General features: G+C 44.7%; 1 protein-coding gene across 5 annotated transcripts; it reads left to right on the forward strand.

Annotated features, from left to right (window-relative positions):
• The first annotated feature begins 671 nt into the window (after window positions 1-671).
• Window positions 672-20,779, forward strand: LOC109892662 (transcription initiation factor TFIID subunit 1). Of its 5 annotated transcripts, none has more exons than XM_031826563.1 (40): window positions 672-946; window positions 1,197-1,311; window positions 1,589-1,712; window positions 1,886-2,002; window positions 2,178-2,303; window positions 2,506-2,747; window positions 2,841-3,062; window positions 3,321-3,572; window positions 4,365-4,566; window positions 4,780-4,890; window positions 5,062-5,229; window positions 5,366-5,496; window positions 5,608-5,715; window positions 5,871-6,044; window positions 6,189-6,362; window positions 6,553-6,657; window positions 6,787-6,987; window positions 7,317-7,458; window positions 9,980-10,110; window positions 10,218-10,298; window positions 10,399-10,548; window positions 10,742-10,867; window positions 10,975-11,150; window positions 11,256-11,479; window positions 11,578-11,785; window positions 11,877-12,048; window positions 12,363-12,574; window positions 12,880-12,988; window positions 13,129-13,227; window positions 13,385-13,562; window positions 13,665-13,732; window positions 13,900-14,022; window positions 14,247-14,339; window positions 14,539-14,691; window positions 15,987-16,103; window positions 17,107-17,220; window positions 17,672-17,767; window positions 17,885-18,101; window positions 18,660-18,834; window positions 18,958-20,779. In XM_031826563.1, exons 2-40 carry the CDS (start codon window positions 1,198-1,200, stop codon window positions 19,163-19,165), a joined length of 5,943 nt encoding a protein of 1,980 aa, XP_031682423.1. In that variant the 5' UTR covers window positions 672-946; window position 1,197; the 3' UTR covers window positions 19,166-20,779. The 5 variants fall into 5 exon arrangements, with proteins under 5 accessions (XP_031682423.1, XP_031682424.1, XP_031682425.1 ...); XM_031826564.1 differs by having other exon boundaries at window positions 11,877-12,042; XM_031826565.1 differs by having other exon boundaries at window positions 1,589-1,694.
• Window positions 20,780-20,849: the final 70 nt, after the last annotated feature.

Raw genomic sequence — 20,849 nt, forward strand, 5'->3', positions numbered from 1 at the left:
AGGCAGGTCTGATGCCAAAAAAATAAAGGTCATTATTGCCTACTTCACCTTTATTTTATTTTTGCAAAATGAGTAGTGTGTAGTTCTAGTAGTTAGCTATACCACTACATGGCAAAAAAAAAAGTTATTAACCTACTGAAAACACTACCAAGATTTGAATTTAGTTCAACTATAACCAAGCTACTGCAAAATGTAGTTAAATGACTATTTGAACTATGTTAATCTAGTTCACTACTCCCCAACACTGCTAACACCTAATTTATTGGATGAACATGATAAATGTAGCAAGACACATGTCATAAAGGCAGAGACAACCCAAGCCATGGATGTTCACCGAAATTCTCAGACCAGTGAGCTTGGTTACTTAAGGCCTATGGGCTAGGAGTCAGTTCAGGTTACATCAGGTAACACCAACTTGTTACATCACGTATTAAACAACACTAGTCTTGTTGTTGAGGTAACATCACGTGGCCAGTGTGCTACTGTGCCAGTGTGCTACTGCACTTTCACACAGTCTGTGGTTGCATTGAATGTCCTTGTGCAAAAATAATGAAAAATAGCTCATGAAATACACTATCCTGTAGGTGGCGACAAAGTACGCGTCAACGGTAATAATAATAATAATAAAGCGGGAGGGCCATCCGTCACTTGCCATCCTTCATGGAGCGGAAATGAACTATGCGCACGCGCATTGCTCAATGTTGGTTGGTGTTGTCTGCATCCACTACATTTGAAAACAATGAAGCCCATATATTTTCTTTCGAAATAACGGGTCGGTGAGATACCCACCCTTTTACAGCGTGTGGATACTGGTGTAGTGAACGGAGGTCGCATAGGGTACTAACGTTAATTTGCCAAGCTAGCGGCAAATTGGGTCCGAGGATATTATCAAGCTGGCCTTAATCCGAGGACAACTGGCCTTCCTAACTGTGTAAAAGTAACGCAGGTTAATAAGATCAAACCTTCAACATACCTATTCATTTAGTTTGTATGTTTTGCTGTCTGTCATTTGCTGTCTGTCATTTGTTTTGATTATCATGGGTGGGTTTGCCACCCCCTTTGTCACAAAACCAGGATTGGTATTTTAAAATGTCTAGTTTCACTTTTGTTCAGTTAACTGCATTTAATCTACTTTGAGGACTATATAAACAAGAGAGAATAGATGAATCACACATTGACATTCATTGCTCTCTCAGGATGTCGGACTCAGACAGTGATGAAGACCAAGACCGCCCCTTCTCTCTCACTGGCTTCCTCTTCGGGAACATCAATGAAGATGGTCAGCTGGAGGGAGACAGTGTGCTGGACACTGTGAGTGACTATATTTTGTTAAAATAATAAAGCATTCTGCATAGTGTGGAAATAAACACAACTGTTTTGAACACACACTAAAATATGCCTAACAACAGGACTGAGATGTACATTTGCTGAATATGGGTTTTGTATTATTATGTTGCTCACTTGTCCACTATGTCTTTGGTGCAATGTTACTTATAAAGTCAACAGACATTTTCACACCTGGTATATTCTAATACACTTTGGCATATCAAATGCGATGTTTGTTTGACAATTTCCTTACACACCCCAGGAGTCCAAGAAGCACCTGGCTGGCCTGGGCTCTCTGGGCCTGGGCAACCTCATCACAGAGATCACAGCCAGTGAGGAGGACGATCCTGACGAGGATGGAGACACAGGTGACACAAATGCAGAGGGTAAGACGAAGGGCATGAAGTAAGGCTGTGGGTGGGGTAGTACCGTGGCTGGGAACTGTTATTTAACTGGCTCAACATGACAGTCAGTATGCTCCTTAGTTGTGTTTGTAAGTTGTGTGTCTGTAAATACTGTGATAAATGAGTGACTGTTTCATGTCCTTTTTCTTATGCAGGATGGGTGAAGAACGATGCCGATGCAGTTGATTATTCTGACATCAACGAGGTGGCTGAAGATGAGACTAAGAAGTATCGTCAGGCCATGGGCAGCCTGCAGCCTACCAGGAGAACAGGTGCAGTAATACCCATGAAATCCCACATATGTACATGTATATACTGTACACAGCCATCTAGGAGTGCACGTACCCTAGTTTACCAGAACAGATAAATGCATGGTATTTCATTTCCACCCTCTTTATCAGAGACTTTGCATGGCCGATAACTGGACACTTTCTCTCTCTGTCTCAGATGATGAGGATGACTATGATGCGGATTGTGAGGATATTGATGCCAAGCTTATGCCCCCTCCACCTCCTCCAAGTCTCCCCACGCCTGGTGGCAAGAAAGAGGATTCCTCTCCTACGGCTGCAAGTGGTAAGGAATGGATGAGGAAGGGCCAAAAGTGCCAGTGAAAAGATACGTTGTACTTATATTGAACAAGCATGATTCTCAACAATCTGAAAATAAATACATGGATATTGATGTATTTAATGTCAAGAATACATGCTAGTAATTTAGCACTCAGAGTCAGAGGGCCTCTAAACCCAGCATCTGCTATTTGTTGGTTTCTCCACAGTTGGGGATGAAGGAGACGGGATCATCCTGCCCTCCATCATCGCTCCCTCTTCTCTAGTAGACAAAGTGGACTTCAGCAGCTCCTCAGATTCTGAGTCAGAGACAGACCGCCCCTCCACAGGCTCTGGGTCTGGGGGTCCTCCAACCTGCCTCAGCCTGCCCCTGGCTGGCATCATGCAGAAGGATGCTGCCAAAGCCCTGCCTGGCGTCACACAGCTCTTCCCAGAGTTCAGGCCTGGAAGGGTGAGCTGTCCTCCTTGGACACACTGTATAGGTCACCAAATATCAGAGAGCATAAATGAACGTCTATCCATCCACTCCTCTGATCCCATCCAGGTGCTGCGGTTCCTTCGACTGTTTGGCCCTGGGAAGAACATGCCGTCGGTCTGGCGTAGTGCACGACGAAAGAGGAAGAGGAAGCACCGCGACCCCCAGCCAGAGACACCCCCACCAGAGGGTGCTGAGCCCATGGAGCAGCAGGGACCAGAGAAGAAGTCTGGCTGGGACTATGAATACGCTCCACCTCCACCCCCAGAACAGTGCCTGTCTGATGATGAGGTCAGTGTGCAACAATCTCTTAGACAGAGATATGTAGAACTGTGAAAACTTGTTTGAAATCCCTGTGAAACTGTGTGGTTATTTACCTGTATATTTTTCACAGCTTGTTTATGAGAGCTTACAAGGTTTAGTAATGGGATTCAGTCGCAGTATAATTCTGTATAGGTTTTCTCTCCTTAGAAAATGAAATGAACAGAAGAGATTACTCAAAAAGATAATCTCAATCATTAATCCCTTGTCCCTCTCTCCTTCCCCCAGATCACAATGATGGCCCCAGTAGAGTCCAAGTTCTCTCAGACCGCTGGAGACGGGGACAAGGTGACAGAGTCCAGGCCTAAGGTGGCAGAGTGGCGCTATGGTCCGGCCCAGCTCTGGTACGACATGATGGGGGTCCCTGAGGATGGAAGTGGTTTCCACTATGGCTTCAAACTGAAGGAGGAGGAGGAAGTTGAGCAGGAGAAGCAGGAGAGGCCAGAACCACCACCACCATTTTCACAATCTCCCAAAGAGGTTGGCCACCCATACACTTCACTGATGCTTTAGGATTAGGGCTGAACTCACTCATTTTGCCTCGCTTTTCCACATCCTCATTAAGAAATGCTAGAAGCAATGAGTTCTAAGTGGGTGTGTTATGTTCAATACCGTTTTGTGTTCCTCTTTTCTTGAAATATCCCAAACAGCCACCATACGTGTGATGAATGGCTTAGCAACCGCGTGGCGCAACATGACAACGTGAACGTGATTGGTCAAGAATCCCAAGCTCAGAGCATTTCCTGCATTCTAGAGCCTCAGAATCTTTAATGAAAGTTGTGTTTGTGATGCTAAAGTTCGCACACGAATGGGAGGATGTTTGAGTTGGGGGAAAAACCAAGCCGTGTATAACAAACAAGTCTCATTCTTTCAAAATAACATTGCCGACGATATTCGTCTCATTCGTTGTCTCATGTTATGTCGCAGCTGTGCTCCAAATCAATGATTATTTGGGTGCTGCCAGCCATGGGCATGTTGGCAGAATTGAAATCTAAACCCAACCCAAGGAAAACTGACGTACCCTAGATTCCTTAAATCTTGCAAATGATGACCATAGTTCTTACACTTTTTAATAAATGTTGCAACTAGTACAATTTTTTAAGAACAATATCGTTGCCACATAGGCCGTTTTCAACCAGAGAAGTTGTTTTTTGAGTTCAGCTCCTTTTTGATTCTCAATCTTCCATTTCTAGCTTCCAACTCTTAGTTAGAAGAGAACAGACAACATTCTATAAAGACTTACCATGTTCTTTGTGGTTTTTTTCTGTCTAGGAGGGAAGTGGTGACGAAAAGGATGAACAGGCCCTGGAGAACGAGCTCTTTCTGATGGTCACCCAGCTTCAGTGGGAGGACGACATCATCTGGAATGGAGAGGACGTGAAACACAAAGGCACTAAGACCCAGCGAGCCAGTCTGGCAGGGTGGCTGCCTTCCAGCATGACGCGTAATGCCAATGCCTACAACGCACAGCAGGGTGAGAGACCCACCCACTCCACTCCAGTACCAATGAACACAGACTGACCTGCATACTGGAGATTCCTACCTCATTGAAATCCCATCACCAAAGCATAAACCCCAACTGTGCAGGGGTTTTAGGACTACAGTGGCAAATATAAACTGATATAATTGTTGTGTATTTGTCTGCTTTGGGTTATCTAGGTATTCATGATGTCTATCTACACTACAGGTCTGTGTAGGAGTAACTCTCAGCTGGTGCCCCCCACTCCTCCACCCATGCCCAAAGCCCCCTCCATCGGCTCTGGCTCCAAGAGAGACAAACACCACCATGACCTTTATGGTACGATGAGGCTAGTTTACCTGGTATCTGTTGTCGAGTGTAATTTACTGTTATAATGATGAACAACGTGAGATTACAACATATTCCTTCTTATCTCTGTTAGTTGTCATGGTGAACGTACCACTAAAGAGTAAATCTATCACTACTGATTCCCTATTGGTCTCACCACAGCCTCTCATGAAGATGACGCCCCCTGGTTCTCCATCTTCCCCATTGACAATGAGGAGCTGGTGTACGGGCGCTGGGAAGACAACATCATCTGGGACGACCAGGCCATGGACCGCATGCTCTCACCCCCTGTCCTCACCCTGGACCCCAACGATGAGAACATCATTTTAGGTACTGCCCATTTCTTAGTGAACTGTGTGTACACCATTTGTCAGTCAGTTTCAACATATTATGAAATATCTTGATGGTCTGTAACCTTTTGAATGCTTTGATCTATCCACAAATCTCTGAACTTGGCCTCTTGCAGAAATCCCAGATGAGAAGGAGTCTGAGCGTACGTCCCACTCCCCGTCCAAGGAGAACAAGAAGGAGTCGGCACTGAAGAAGAGTCGCATCCTGCTGGGGAAGACTGGGGTCATAAAGGAGGAGCCTCAACAGGTACTACAGGACTGAAACAGAGAACATAACGTAGATCTGTATCTTAACTGCCATTCTGCAGTCCCTGAACTAGCCTGTTAACTCCTTTTCTGTTTGGTCTGCTGCCTACAGAACATGTCCCAGCCTGAGGTGAAGGACCCATGGAACCTGTCCAATGATGAGTTCTATTACCCCAAGCAGCAGGGCCTGAGGGGCACCTTCGGTGGCAACATCATTCAGGTGGGCACTAGATTCTCTCCTGTGAGCTCTCTTCCTTTACAGATTGATCAGCAGTTAAAGAGGAGAATCTTAACTATAGCGTAGGATAAACTTAGCTATCTACTGAATGTTCACAGTAGTTGTATGTAACCTTCTCTGTCTATCTTTCCCTCCAGCACTCCATATCTGCAGTGGAGCTGAGGCAGCCGTTCTTCCCTACTCACATGGGACCCATGAAGCTGCGTGGGTTCCACCGACCCTCTCTGAAGAAGTACTCGTTCGGGACGTTGTCCCAGCCAGGTCCCCACGCAGCACAGCCCCTACTCAAACAGATCAAGAAGAAGGCCAAGGTGAGGCCCCAGAACTTACCTCATCCACCTCCATCCTTCTCTCTGTCTTAACACAAGTCATCAGGAATGCGACTGTCTGTCTGTGTGTGTTGATAACCCTGTTTGTGTGTGATTTGCGTTAAATGTATTTTTCTGTGCCCATAGATGCGAGAGCAGGAACGCCAGGCTTCTGGTGGCGGTGACATGTTCTTCATGCGGACAGCTCAGGACCTGACAGGGAAAGACGGAGACCTGATTCTGGCAGAGTACAGCGAGGAATACCCTCCGCTCATCATGCAAGTCGGCATGGCAACCAAGATCAAGAACTACTACAAGAGAGTGAGTCACTGCACTAGTCTTTCAACTACCATTTCCCTTGTATCAACATTGATTAGCATTTACTAAAAACAGAACCACCTCAGTGGTTATTTTCCTTCCTCTATTGTCTATGAGTTGTGTTTTGTTATTAACATATGTGTAAATGCACTTTAAAATCGAATAAACTTGAAACATGGCTGTTTCTCCTCAGAAACCAGGCAAGGACCCTGGAGCTCCAGACTGTAAGTACGGAGAGACGGTGTACTGCCACACCTCTCCCTTCCTGGGCTCCCTGCACCCTGGGCAGCTGCTCCCGGTCAGTACCATGTTCATTACAGTAATTTACATGACAATTTATTGATGTTTGAAAAATAATTTGCTCTGAATTAACCTGATACCCTGAAAGAGAAAATATAGAGCTCTGTCATGTCTTTCTTTCTTTTAGGCTTTTGAGAACAACCTTTTCCGTGCCCCCATCTACCTCCACAAGATGCCAGAGACAGATTTCCTGGTGCTGCGTACACGGCAGGGCTACTTCATCAGAGAGCTGGTGGACATATTTGTGGTTGGACAGCAGTGTCCGCTCTATGAGGTCCCTGGACCCAACTCCAAACGAGCCAACACCCATATCAGAGACTTCCTGCAGGTATACCTTGCGATACACACACACACACAGCATCTGCAAATCCACACACACTCTCTCTCACACACATATTGTCACACACAAGAGAAAGCACACTTAAAGAATGCATTCTTGCCGACACTCATGTTTTGAATTTTTACCTTTATTTAACTAGGCAAGTCAGTTAAGAACTAGTTCTTATTTTCAATGACGGCCTAGGAACAGTGGGTTAACTGCCTGTTCAGGGGCAGAACGACAGATTTGTACCTTGTCAGCTCGGGGATTTGAACTTGCAACCTTCCGGTTACTAGTCCAACGCTCTAACCACTAAGCTACCCTCCTCTTCTGTGCAGGTGTTTATCTATCGACTGTTCTGGAAGAGTAAAGATCGCCCTAGGAGAATCCGCATGGAGGACATAAAGAAAGCCTTCCCCTCACATTCAGAAAGCAGCATCCGCAAACGCCTAAAACTCTGTGCTGACTTCAAGCGTACAGGTAGAAACAGCTAACCTTACTTACCTTAGCCTCATCGAGAATCAGGCTTCCCTAAAACGGGAAGCCTGGGGAAGTTTTAATGGCAGAAAAATGGCAAAATATGGGTGGAGACTTGCAATCAGTGACGCTACGCAACACGTCAAACAAATCAAATGCCTAGTGTTGTAGGTGTAACAGTGCGTGAGGATGGTTGGGAAATTACAGATTAAAACCCATCAAAATATGTTGATGTATGTTGATTTTGTGTATAGAGCACACTTCTGGCAAAACAGACGAACATAACACGTACCAGCAATGGGCCTGTGGTGCGAGGGTTCATGAAATGTAACATCCAATCAAAGTCTTGCTACTGGGAGCCAGCGGACCATTCAAACCGCTTTTGCAATAAAAAGTCTTCAGACCTCCAAGGGAGGCGTGAAAGCGATGTGATTTTGGACGAATGGCAACCCCAATGACTATGCTTACCCCAATACTACCGTATAGCCTCATGTTTGTCAGTAGTACAGTATGACACCCTGTCCTTCATTGTTTGAAGGACAAACAATCCTGATTTCCTCTTAAAGGGATACTGCAAAATGTTTAAGTCATTTTTCTATGTACGCAGAGTCAGACAAACTGATGGATACCATTTTTGTATCTCTGTGCTGAGTGATTACCCAAAATGTCTGCTATTTTTCTGTTTTTAAACAACTGACTGATGTCGGTTCAATTATTTGAATTCCATTTCGTTCTGTTTTGTTTTCTGTGAGCTGGATATTTAGTTTCTGAAGAGAGAAATCAGACAAAGCCCAAACTATGCAGTGTAGTAAGGAGTTGTAGTTTCCAACAGGCCAATATTCTGCATAGTTTAGTGCAGAAAACGTGGTAATTAACTACAATTACCATAATCCATTGCGCGTCCATCTATGTGTCTGGTCTGTGTGGAGCAGACAGGGGGACAGACAGAAGAGAGAACTCGTGATCGTCAGGGATAGAATGCAGTTGCTTTGATATTTATTTTTTTATTTTTTATTTAACTACTCAAGTCCGTTAAGAACAAATTCTTATTTACAATGACGGCCTAGGAACAGTGGGTTAACTGACTTGTTCAGGGGCAGAGCAACAGATTTATACCTTGTCAGCTCGGGGATTCGATCTAGCAACCTTTCGGATACTGGCCCAACGCTCTAACCATGCTATCTGAAAATACATGGTCTAAGTGATTGATAGTTGGTAGTCAGCAGTCATAAAAGTATGCCTTATTTACATTGAAGAACTACTAATTATAGGTATTTTGTCAGACAGCATAGGCAGCAGCTCGAAAGAGATGAAGTGAAATAATAAAGTAATGAAATGAAGCAAATATTTAATTAAAGGAATGTGAATAAATGATGGTTAATAAGTGATAAGCAGTAATGGGTAGTCACTACCTTCATTGGAGTTTTATTAATTGTTTTATTCTGTGACCGCATTCAACCCACATTATGCATAGTAAAAAAATATATATGAAATTCGAAAACCTGGATTATTTTTTAATCGAACCGAAACTGAACCGACCTCAAAAAGCACTAATCGCTTAGCACTACTCTGCGTGCAGTTTGGATATTATTGAAGTTATCATATTGTTAGCTTTGCGCAATTGCTGGAAGTCTCCCGGTACAGTAGCCAGCTCCTCTCAAAATGTTACTGATAATCATCAACGAGATCCTCATTCTCTGTTCCATTGTCGCATAGAGATGTATAGAGATCGCAATATTGTATCTGTCTCTTTTGCGCTGCCCAACAGGACAGAGAATGAGGAAGTGGATAGAATCTTGTTTCTTAAGATTATCAGTCAAATGAACACAATATTGATTACTAGGTATAGCTTTCTAAGACTATAAATGATCAACCACCCAGTTTGGAGTGGTTAGGTCAATTTCTCTGCTTTTAAGAGGAGCTGCCTACTGTAACTGGAGACTTCCAGCAATTGCGATATGCTGATTTAAACTTTCCCCAAACTGCGTGCAGACATAAAAATAGTATCCATGAGTTCATCTGACTCTGGGTAAATAGAGAAACAACCTAAATCTCAATCTCACAGTATCCCTTTGACGTTTCTACTCCCGTGTGATCTCAGAGAAGTGTTGAGGTGTAAGAAAGAGCAGTGACTCTGATGCTTAGCTGTGTGAGCTCAGAGATGGTGTGCCTTTGACTGACATGCGTCAGGAAAGAGAGATGTCAGAATATTCTGGATGTGGAGTTTACTGTGGAGGTAAGGTGTGGTCTGAGGAAAGCATTAGTAAGGTACCAGAGGTTTTCATGGTATATCTGCTGTTCTGCTCCTGCAACACCTCTGCTTTTGAGCCTACAAGACGCTTCAGTTGACGAAATAAAAATAAATATCCAAAGGGTATAAGATCTTTGGAGAGGGGGAATTCTCATGTGACATGTGTCCATTAATCTTACAAAGCTGTAATTTGGGTAATAAGGGTGGAGTTAAGAGAACGTGGTTAATATTTGTTATATGATTTAATATAATTTGCCCTCCCCCTGTTCTCAGGGATGGACTCTAACTGGTGGGTGCTGAAGCCTGACTTCAGGCTGCCTACTGAGGAGGAGATCAGGGCCATGGTGTCTCCAGAGCAGTGCTGTGCCTACTACAGCATGCTGGTGGCAGAGCAGAGACTGAAGGTAAGACTGACAGTACCTAAACAAAGAGCCTATCTGTCATATTGGTATTCGTTATGGCACTGTGTGAACTATACCATAACTTTTCTCTCTCTCTGTCTCTCCACCAGGATGCTGGATATGGTGAAAAGTCCTTCTTTGCTCCAGAGGAAGAGAACGAGGAAGACTTCCAGATGAAGATTGATGATGAGGTTCAGCGCTACTCTGCTTCCTTTTCATAAAACATTGATTTTGATGTTGGAAAAAAGGATGATCCATGATCTCACCAGTGTTCTCTGTGGTCCACCCTAGGTCCGCACGGCCCCTTGGAACACGACTCGAGCCTTCATCGCTGCCATGAAGGGGAAGTGTCTGCTGGAGGTCATGGGGGTGGCCGACCCCACAGGTTGTGGAGAGGGATTCTCCTACGTCAAAGTGCCCAACAAGCCCACTCAACAAAAGGTACTTCCTCTTTGTTTTACCCCAGTGCACTGAAACACTTCTGCCAGATCCGTATTCAGATCAGGGGGCCATAATTCCAGTCATACGTTCGTAGCCTTTCTGACAAAAATATTTTCTGTTATAACCATTCAATTGTTTTTTGATGATTATTTAATAATTTATTACTAATTATTTTGTTATTTGTCGTGTTTAGGCCCAAGATGACCGGGAGCCACAACCCGCTAAGAAGACTGTGACAGGGACAGACGCTGATCTGAGAAGACTATCATTAAAAAATGCCAAGCAGCTGCTGCGCAAGTTTGGTGTTCCAGAGGAGGAGGTATTATTACATAATAATAATAATGTCTTCAGTTCCCTCATTTGTTCCACCAACCTAAGTATGAAGGTCAGATCAATCTCTTAAACCTGTGTGTATATATGTTTCAGATAAAGAAGCTGTCTCGTTGGGAGGTGATTGACGTGGTGAGGACCATGTCTACAGAGCAGGCACGCTCTGGCGAGGGGCCCATGAGCAAATTTGCCCGCGGGTCCCGCTTCTCTGTAGCCGAACACCAGGAGCGCTACAAGGAGGAGTGCCAGAGGATCTTTGACTTGCAAAACAAGTGAGGCCATCTCATCCTCCATTCCCCCTTTATCCAGATAACCATAATTCACCACCCATTTCCTATAGGGATGATGTGATGTTCTACCCTCTACTTGCTCCCCAGAGTATTGGAGTCCACAGAGGTCTTGTCCACAGACACAGACAGCAGCTCAGCGGAGGACAGTGACTTTGAGGAGATGGGGAAGAACATTGAGAACATGCTGCAGAACAAGAAGACCAGCTCCCAACTGTCCAGAGAGAGGGAGGAGCAGGAGAGGAAGGAGCTGCAGAGGATGCTGATGGGAGAGGAGAGCGACCACAAGGGACGCAAAGCACGCAAGGGCTTCTGTAAGTGGCGTGTGTATGCATGTGCGTTTCAGGCTTTTTTCATGTGTGTTTACTGGAGTGTGTGTGCAAGTTGAATCTCTCTCTGTGTGTCCCTACAGCTAGTGCTTTGTCCACGGGCTCCCATAAAGATGACGACACGTCCTCGGTCACCAGCCTGAACTCGTCCGCTACGGGACGGCGCCTCAAAATCTACCGCACCTTCAGAGACGAGGACGGCAAGGAGTATGTCCGCTGTGAGACGGTCCGCAAACCCTCCGTCATAGACGCCTACACCAGAATCAGAACCACCAAGGACGACGACTTCATGTAAGTTCGTCCGTGTGTGTAATATGAGTGTTTGGTCTGTGTGTAGTGTACCCAACCTCACGCGGTCTTTGTCTGCCTTCTGCCAATGTAGAAAGAAGTTTGCGCTGTTTGACGAGCAACATAGAGAGGAGATGAGGAAGGAGCGCCGGCGGATCCAGGAGCAGCTGAGGAGGCTGAAGAGGAACCAGGAGAAGGACAGGTTCAAGAGCCCCCCTGAGAAGAAGGCCAAGAAGATCAAGGAGAGGCCAGACCTCAAGGTAAAAGTAAGCTTGCCAGCCCATAATGATTCATCTCCAAGACTATCCTCACCTGCTTTTCCATAACCTTCCGTCTGTTTTCCTGCTGACCTGCTGTCTCGAAAATAGGATAATTTCGTTCAAGATAAACCTTCCTCACTTTTTTCACACTTTTCTTTATTAGCAATAGATTATATTGCTTATAATAAGCATGATAACGTAGTGTTTGGTGTACTACAGTGAAGGTAGCATGATGTGATGCAGTGACTTGAAGTCCACATTGTTATGTACAGTGTTTGTCTGGTTGTTAACTACATCTCTCCTTACCCCCTCTGCCCTAGCTGAAGTGCGGAGCTTGCGGTGCCATCGGGCACATGCGAACCAACAAGTTCTGCCCACTGTACTACCAGACCAATGCTCCGCCCTCCAACCCGGTTGCCATGACGGAGGAGCAGGAGGAGGAGCTGGAGAAGACTGTCATCCACAATGACAACGAGGAACTCATTAAAGTGGAGGGAACCAAGATCGTCCTGGGCAAGCAGCTCATCGAGAGGTACACACCACACGCACACTGACAGGAGAGGGGGATAGTTCTAATTTCTTTCCATAAAAAAAATTAATTATTAAAAAACGTTTTTAAAAAGAATAGAAAACAAAGTGATAACTGGCTCAGGCCACAGTGTACTGTGCATTAGTTTGGTCCGCTAGAAAGTGAATTGTTCCATTTGGTGGTCTTTTCCACTTTCTTTGCGGACCAAAAGCTCCTATAGTGTTCATTATGCTCTCAACGTCTGTCTAAATGTTAGGGATATTACCTTGTGCTGCTGTGTAAAGGGACCATGTTGTCTCCTCTCACAGTGCTGATGAGGTGCGCAGGAAGTCCCTGGTGCTGAAGTTCCCCAAACAGCAGCTTCCCCCCAAGAAGAAGAGGCGTGTTGGGAACAATGTACACTGTGACTACCTAAATGTGAGCCTGGTTGCCAGTTACTATATTTTGCATTGGTTGCGCGTGACTATTCAGTTAAAGCGAGCTCTGGAGAATATTTAACACTGTGATAATTATGCCTTAGCTCTCTGTGGTTTTTGTTTTGTTTCGTCCTCTCACAGAGGCCCCACAAATCCATCCACCGCAGACGTACTGACCCCATGGTCACCCTGTCCTCAGTCCTGGAGAGTATTATCAACGACATGCGGGATCACCCCAATGTAAGACACACACACCCACAGCACACTGCAAGACCCACACACACTGCTTACAGACAGACAGTGCCTATACTCCTCCGACCACTATATACGTTTCTCTCTCACAGACACACACACACTTTTTTCTCTCTAATTGGGTTGTCTTTACCTCTTGTCCCAGACATACCCCTTCCACACACCAGTCAATGCCAAGGTGGTGAAGGACTACTATAAGATCATCCCTCGTCCCATGGATCTGCAGACGCTACGGGAGAATGTGCGCAAGCGTGTGTACCCCTCCCGGGAAGAGTTCAGAGAGAACGTGGAGCTCATTGTCAAGAACAGCGCGACATACAACGGTACAACTCTAAACCACTTGAAGCCTTAGAGAATGACTCATATTTTACTGTGACCGACTGTTCTGTAACTTATTGAGACTGTAATTGTTCCGGTGTATTCAGGTGCCAAGCATCCAATAACCCAGGTGGCTCAGACTATGCTGGACCTTTGTGATGAGAAACTGAAAGAGGTACGTGTGAATGTTCACGCTGATGGATTCTGGATGGGGGCCATTTTAGACACCGCCTAATTTCTGGAGGAGGAGGATCATGTTCAGCAACTCTTAGAAGACAATGGAAGTGGCCTTCAATAGTACTTGTTAATAATTAAACGGGTACATTCCTTTGTCCTGTGCAGAAGGAAGACAGGCTGGTGAGACTGGAGAAAGCCATTAACCCCCTGCTGGACGATGATGACCAGGTGGCCTTTTCCTTCATCCTGGACAACATCGTCACTCAGAAGATGATGGCCGTGCCTGACGTGAGTGGAGCTCCACCCAATCATCAGGGTGTCTGCTTTCTTTCGGGCGCTCTGGATGTCACTGAGACTATCTGCTATTTGTATTTTCTTTGTTACTGAAGTAATTTCACTGAGCAGTTATTTCTTTGCTCTTAAATGTACAAAAATGTTGAGAATTCTGCAAGTAGTTCAATCAAGCGCACAATGTGATAACTGTCCTTACTCTGCCTCTGTCTCCTCATCAGTCTTGGCCGTTCCACCATCCAGTCAACAAGAAGTTTGTTCCAGATTACTACAAAGTGATAGTCCAACCCATGGACCTAGAGAATGTCCGCAAGGTGAGTTATGGGAAAGAGACTTCAGTGTTAGCCTTGAGGAAAACCACAACAAGACCCCTTTTGGATCCCTATGATGCCAAGATGGATCAAACCTATATGTAGTTGATGGTAATATTTGTATTATACAGGTAGATGGTCATATGTATAATATAACCATTAGTGTTATTTAAAAGTCTCCCTGTGTGCTGTGGTCCAACAGAACATATCCAAACACAAGTACCAGAACCGGGATGTGTTCTTGTTTGATGTCAGCCTGGTCCACACCAACAGTGTCAAGTACAATGGACCAGACAGCCCTTACACCAATACGGCCCTGGAGATAGTCAACGTATGCAAGCAGACCCTGGCAGAGGTGTGTGTATGAAAGATAAACTATAAGAGAAGGTCATAATGGAACTACACTGAACAAAAAATGTAAATGCAACATGTAAAGTGTTGGTTTCATGAGATGAAATAAAAGATCCCAGAAATGTTCCATGTGCACAAAAAGCTTAATTCGCTCAAATTTTGTGCACGTATTTGTTTACATCTCTGTTAGTGGACATTTCTTAGGCGTGGCATATCAAGAAGCTGATTAAACATCATGATCATTGCACAGGGCTACCTTGTGCTGGGGGCTACAAAAGGCCACCCTAAAATGTGCAGTTTTGTCACACAACAGAATGCATCAGATGTCTCAAGTTTTGATGGAGCGTTCAATTGGCATGCTGACCGCAGGAATGTCCACCAGGGCTGTTTCCAGAGAATGTAATGTTCATTTCTCTACCATAAGCCTCCTCCAATGTCGTTGTAGAGAATTTGGCAGTACGTCAAACCGGCCTCAACAGCAGACCACGTCTATGGCGTTGTGTGGTCAAGCAGTTTGCTGATGTCAACATTGTGAACAGAGTGCCCCATAGTGGCGGTGGGGTTGTGGTATGGGCAGGCATAAGATACAAACACAACCGCATTTTATCGATTTGAATACACAGGGATACCGTGACGAGATCCTGAAGCCCATTGTCGTGCCATTCATCCGCCGCCATCACCTCGTGTTTCAGCATGATAATGCACGGCCCCATTTCACAAGGATCTAAACACAATTCCTGGAAGCTGAAATTATCCCAGTTCTTGTTGAGGATCGACGTGTACAACAGTGTGTTCCAGTTCCCGCCAATATCCAGCAACTTTGCACAGCCATTGAAGAGGAGTGGGACAACATTCCACAGGCCAGAATCAACATTCTGGTCAACTCAATGTGAAGGAGATGTCACACTGCATGAGGCAAATTAATGATGGTCACACCAGATACTGACTGGTTTTCTGTTCCACGCCCCTACTTAAATTATAATTTTTTTAAGGTATCTGTGACCGACAGATGCATATCTGTATTCCCAGTTATGTGAAACCCATAGATCAGGGCCTAATGAGTTTTATTTCAGTTGATTGATTTCCTTATATGAACTGTAACTCAGTCAAATCTTTGATATTGTTGCATGTTGCTTATATTTTTGTTCAGTATAATTAATGAACATCTTTATGCCTTGATAGTCCAACCCATGGACCTAGAGAATGTCCGCAATGATGATGAATCATATTTATGGCTTCATTATGTTGTCTCTGCCAAGGATAGTTTGATAATTTGACTGTTGCTTGATATCTCCCCAGTATGATGAGCACCTGACCCAGCTGGAGAAGGACATCTCCACAGCTAAAGAGGCAGCTCTGGATGCAGCAGACCTGGATAGCCTGGACCCCATGACTCCTGGAACCTACACACCACAGGTAGCAATGTTCCTGTCCCATGTATGGCCCAGAAACAACCCAGATACTAACAATAAGACCTTAGAGTCACCACATAAAGTACCTCAAAACGCCCTTCACCTGCTCCAGAGTTGGGGAATGCCACTCTTCTCCAAAGACCTACTTTTTAACCTCTGTCTGCTGTCGTTTCTCCCTCCATATTACATATACCTCTTCACATTCTAGTCTTTCTCTGCCTTGTCGTTCCTCTTTAGCACTCTTGTATGTGTCAATTTAGTAGCTGTTTCTGTAGTTTATCTATGCCTTAGTCTCTACAGTGGCTTGTGAAAGTATTCACCCCACTTGGCATGCTTCCTATTATGTTGCCTTACAACCTGGAATTAAAATGGATTTTTGGGGGGTTTGTATCATTTGATTTACACAACATGCCTACCACTTTGAAGATGCAACATATTTTTTTATTATGAAACAAACAAGAAATAACACAAAAAAACAGAACTTGCCTTTCACCCCCCCCCCCCCCCCCCCAAAGTCAATACTTTGTGGAGACACCTTTTGCAGCAATTACAGCAGCAAGTCTCTTGGGGTATGTCTCTATAAGCTTGGCACATCTACCCACTGGGATTTTTTCCCATTCTTCAAGGCAAAACTGCTCCAGATCCTTCAAGTTGGATGGGTTCCACTGGTGTGCAGCAATCTTTGTCATACCACAGATTCTCAATTGGATGAATACATATGCACGCACCAATTTTCTGTTTTTATTTTTGATCATTTTTTGAAACAAGTCATTTTTTTCATTTCACTTCATCAATTTGGACTATTTTGTGTATGTCCATTACATGAAATCCAAATAAAAATACATTTTAATTACAGGTTGTAATGCAACAAAATAGGAAAAATGTCAAGGGGGATGAATACTTTTGTAAGGCACTGTATATTCTCCTTCCTACCATGTGTTTATCTCTTCTCCCTCTTTCCTTTCTCTCTGTGTGTGTGTGGTGGGGGCGGGGTGGGGGAGGGGCAGCCTGCTGATGTCTTTGACAGCAGTGCCTCTGTGAGCCTGCACAGAGAGACCAGCCTTTTCTCTGAGGTTGAGGCATCTCTAATGGCTGTTCCAGAGAAGAGGGGGGTAGGGCAGGTACGGAGAGAGATCACCCAGGAGTGCAACGGCGTCTGTCTCATCCAGGGGTCACCTGGCTTTTAACCACCCTCTCCCCTCCCATTCCCCCCGTTCCTCCTTGCACATTCACCTGGTCCTCCCTTCCAGTTCTTCCCTCTGCATTCCCACAGTGTGGATCCTGACTGGTGCATGCTCCTCCTAACTAGGAGCCATTCTAAGATCCCTTTGTGCTTTTCATTCCTAAGACAAAGATGGTTCCTTCCCATAACTAATTTGGTTCATTTGTCTGCCAGTTTCGCTTGTATGTTACTTTTGCTCCTAATTGTTACTGTCTGTCATACTAGCATTCTGTTTGCCTGGCCAATTATACATTTTCAGGCATCTCCATTGCTTCACAAGTTATCACTGTCTTTCTCCAGAAGTATCTTTTCCTGTCTTAGTGTCACTTAACTTCTCCGTGTGTCTCCAGGGTCGTCATAGAAGGCTAGGAGAGGAGGAGTCGGACGTGGACATCGAGGGCTTCGAGGAGGAGGATGACGACGGGAAGCCCAAGACACCAGCTCCTGTAAGACTAAGATCATGAAGAAACAGAGAGATGGTTTTTGAAAGAGAGAAATGGCAGATTTGAAGACAGTCTGTAGTTCAGGCAAATTAGCTATTTTGATGATGACCTGTTCCCCAGGCAGAGGATGGTGAGGGAGACCTGGAGGATGAGGAGGATGAAGAGGAGATGCTGCTGCTGCCACCCCGCAGAAGACTGCAAGGTCATGAGGATGATGATTATGACGAGGATGAAGGCTCCAGTCGGCCAGCCCAGGCCAGCGTGCTGTACCAGGACCTGCTCATGTCAGACGGAGAGGATGACGCCAGCGAAGAGGAGGGAGACAACCCGTTCTCCTGTGAGTCACACTAGGGTGGAGGTTGTCATAGGATGGAGAATAGAGATGTGCTTTGGGTAAAAAACGTTCACCCAAATGACAAAATTACATATTGGTTTCCTTAACCTGTAAGCAGTCTATAGACACGGTATAACTTCAATCCATGCTTTGGTTTAGTTTCCCTGGCACTGTTTCCACATTTCTTTTTTAGCATTTGTCATGGGACCGATATCATAATGAAATGATCTGTGACTTTGTTGAGCTTCACAATCAATTTTAGATGCTTTTGGACGATTTGGACATACGGCATGAAAAATGCTAATATCTGTCCCATGACTTTAATGGGATTTGTGCTACAAATGTGGAAACAGTAGCAAGGAAACTAAACCAAAGCATGGATTGCTGTCATACCTTGTCCATATTCTGCTTACAGGGTAAGGAAACCAATGTGTCATTTTGTCATTTGGGTAAACTTTCCCTTTAAAATCTACATCCTATGATTGGAGGATTTCTGGAGTACATTAGGGACTGTTTGAAATGTGAGGTTCTAACAATGTTGCCTCTCCTGTCCTGCCCCAGCTATCCACCTGTCAGAGAGTGGCAGTGACTCAGACAGAGAGGTCGAGGTGCGTCCCCCGCCCCCTCCCAGACCCCACCATGAGACGGCCCGCATGGGCCTGGAGCAGGACGAGAGCATGATGTCATATGGGGAAGAGTTGCCGGATGAGACCCACCTGGAGGACAGTAATGTCAGGTACAACACCATGGCCGACACATTATATACAGTACAAGGTGTATTTGCATCGTTGTTTGGATCTTGGGCCCTATTAACCCATACTTTACCCTTCCCTCTCTTTCTCTCCCCGCTTCCCCATAGTTATGGGAGTTATGAGGGTCAGACCCACACCCAGACCTCCAGCATGGGCAATGGAGAGGGCTACGGCATAAGTGAGGAAGAGGAGGAAGAGGCAGCTCGGAGGAGGGGTCCCAGTGTGTTGTCCCAGGTGCAGCTGAGTGAGGATGAGGAGGACAGCGAAGAGTTCAGGTCCATCGGAGGAGAAAGTGACTTAGACTCAGACAACTAGAAGTGTTCCTGCATACATATACACACACTCAGACACAAATGCTCTTACAACCATAAACACAGACAGAGAGAGCCACACCTATACACAGGAATAGATGATCTCAGGCTCAGTAAATGAATACACCCTGAAGTTGCAGGCTGAATTACATTCACGTACTGTCATAACTTTATCTGGTGTCAGTCAATCCCTCAGTGTTAGACTTTGTTTGCTGCCCAGTCATTAACACACCTATAATGTCTCTACAATTAAACTTCTCTGTGAGATCAATATTGTACAAAATATTCAATCAATTGAAAGTGAGCTCTTCTATTATGGCAGGATTACATTGTAGTTGATGCTTTTAGTCAATGTTTTCTACTGGTTATGCTTTTTTCAATATACCAACACGTGTGTATATATATATATATATATATATATATATATACACACTTTTTTTTTTTTTACAATGATTTACCTTGAATAGCATTTTATTTCATGGTTGTGCAAAAGTTTGATGGTTGGATATTTGAATAGTCAACTTTAACCATTGTCTGTTAGCAGTGCCAGGTCTCATCCTAACCTTGTGTCTGTGAGACAGAGTTGAGTGCTTGCGTGATACTCTTATTCCCCTTTAACTATTATGATTGCAGCCTGGATGTTCAGGCATTTGAGATGTTTCCAGTACTGTTATTAGGAAACTCTCAAACTTTTAAGGAGATCCTAAATAAATGCTGTAAAACCAGATATGATTTAGTCATCTTTTCATGACTAAATGTTGACAGTATCTTAAAGTTGTCACGCTTATCAAAAGAAAGTATGACTATATTAGGGAGCCACCCTGCTGTCTGCTCCCACAGGGCATTGTCCAAGGACTGTGTTGCCATGTTGAGTGTTCTATTACCAAGGTGTTTCATTTTTTCCTATCCTGCCACACCTTTTTCCTATCCTGCACATTTGTATCTTATTCATGACAGTGGTCATTAAAGCTGGTGCATTTATTTTTTTGAACCTTTAACTTATTGTCAATAACGGCCTAGGAACAGTGGGTTATCTGCATTGTTCAGGGGCAGAACAGGGGATTTGAACTTGTAACCTTTTGGTTACTAGGCCAATGCTCTAACCACTAGGCTACGCTGCCACCCCAACATGAACTCTGCTCCACAGTAAACAGATTATTATGGTAGGGAGTCACATAGATGACGTGTCAAGTATAAAGTTTCCCTCCTTGAGGACTTTGTGTGTGGACAAAATATGCTAAACTCAGCAAAAAAAAGAAATGTCCTCTCACTGTCAACTGCGTTTATTGTCATGCTGGAGGATCATGTCAGGATGAGCCTGCAGGAAGGGTACCACATGAGGGAGGAGGATGTCTTCCCTGTAACACACAGCGTTGAGATTGCCTGCAATGACAACAAGCTCAGTCCGATGATGCTGTGACACACCGCCCCCAGTCCATGACGGGGTGTTCGCGGAGAGTCATCTGCTAGAACTGAAGGGGCTCTGGTTTTTCCCCCAAAGGAGACAGTAATACCCCGGAGCCCAGAAGACGGTAACCCGGAGGAGGTCTCCTGGAGGATACCTATTATTTTATTTTTCTTTATTGGTTTAATAAATACGCTTGAAACTGAGCTATCACACTTGTGTCTGTGTCTAATCAGTGTAAACCTTTTGATCAAACCCCCTGGTCTGCCACACACCAGAAAAT

This window comes from Oncorhynchus kisutch, linkage group LG6 (genome assembly GCF_002021735.2).
Source record: "Oncorhynchus kisutch isolate 150728-3 linkage group LG6, Okis_V2, whole genome shotgun sequence".
NCBI classification, from domain to species: Eukaryota; Metazoa; Chordata; class Actinopteri; order Salmoniformes; family Salmonidae; genus Oncorhynchus; species Oncorhynchus kisutch.

Excerpts from the sequence above, each read along its gene's own strand:
- LOC109892662 (XM_031826563.1), top strand. The coding sequence starts at position 1,198 with ATGTCGGACTCAGACAGTGATGAAGACCAAGACCGCCCCTTCTCTCTC. Across the intron at positions 13,563-13,664 it reads GAACAGCGCGACATACAACG|GTGCCAAGCATCCAATAACC; the intron begins GTACAACTCTAA and ends CGGTGTATTCAG. Across the intron at positions 13,733-13,899 it reads GTGATGAGAAACTGAAAGAG|AAGGAAGACAGGCTGGTGAG; the intron begins GTACGTGTGAAT and ends TGTCCTGTGCAG.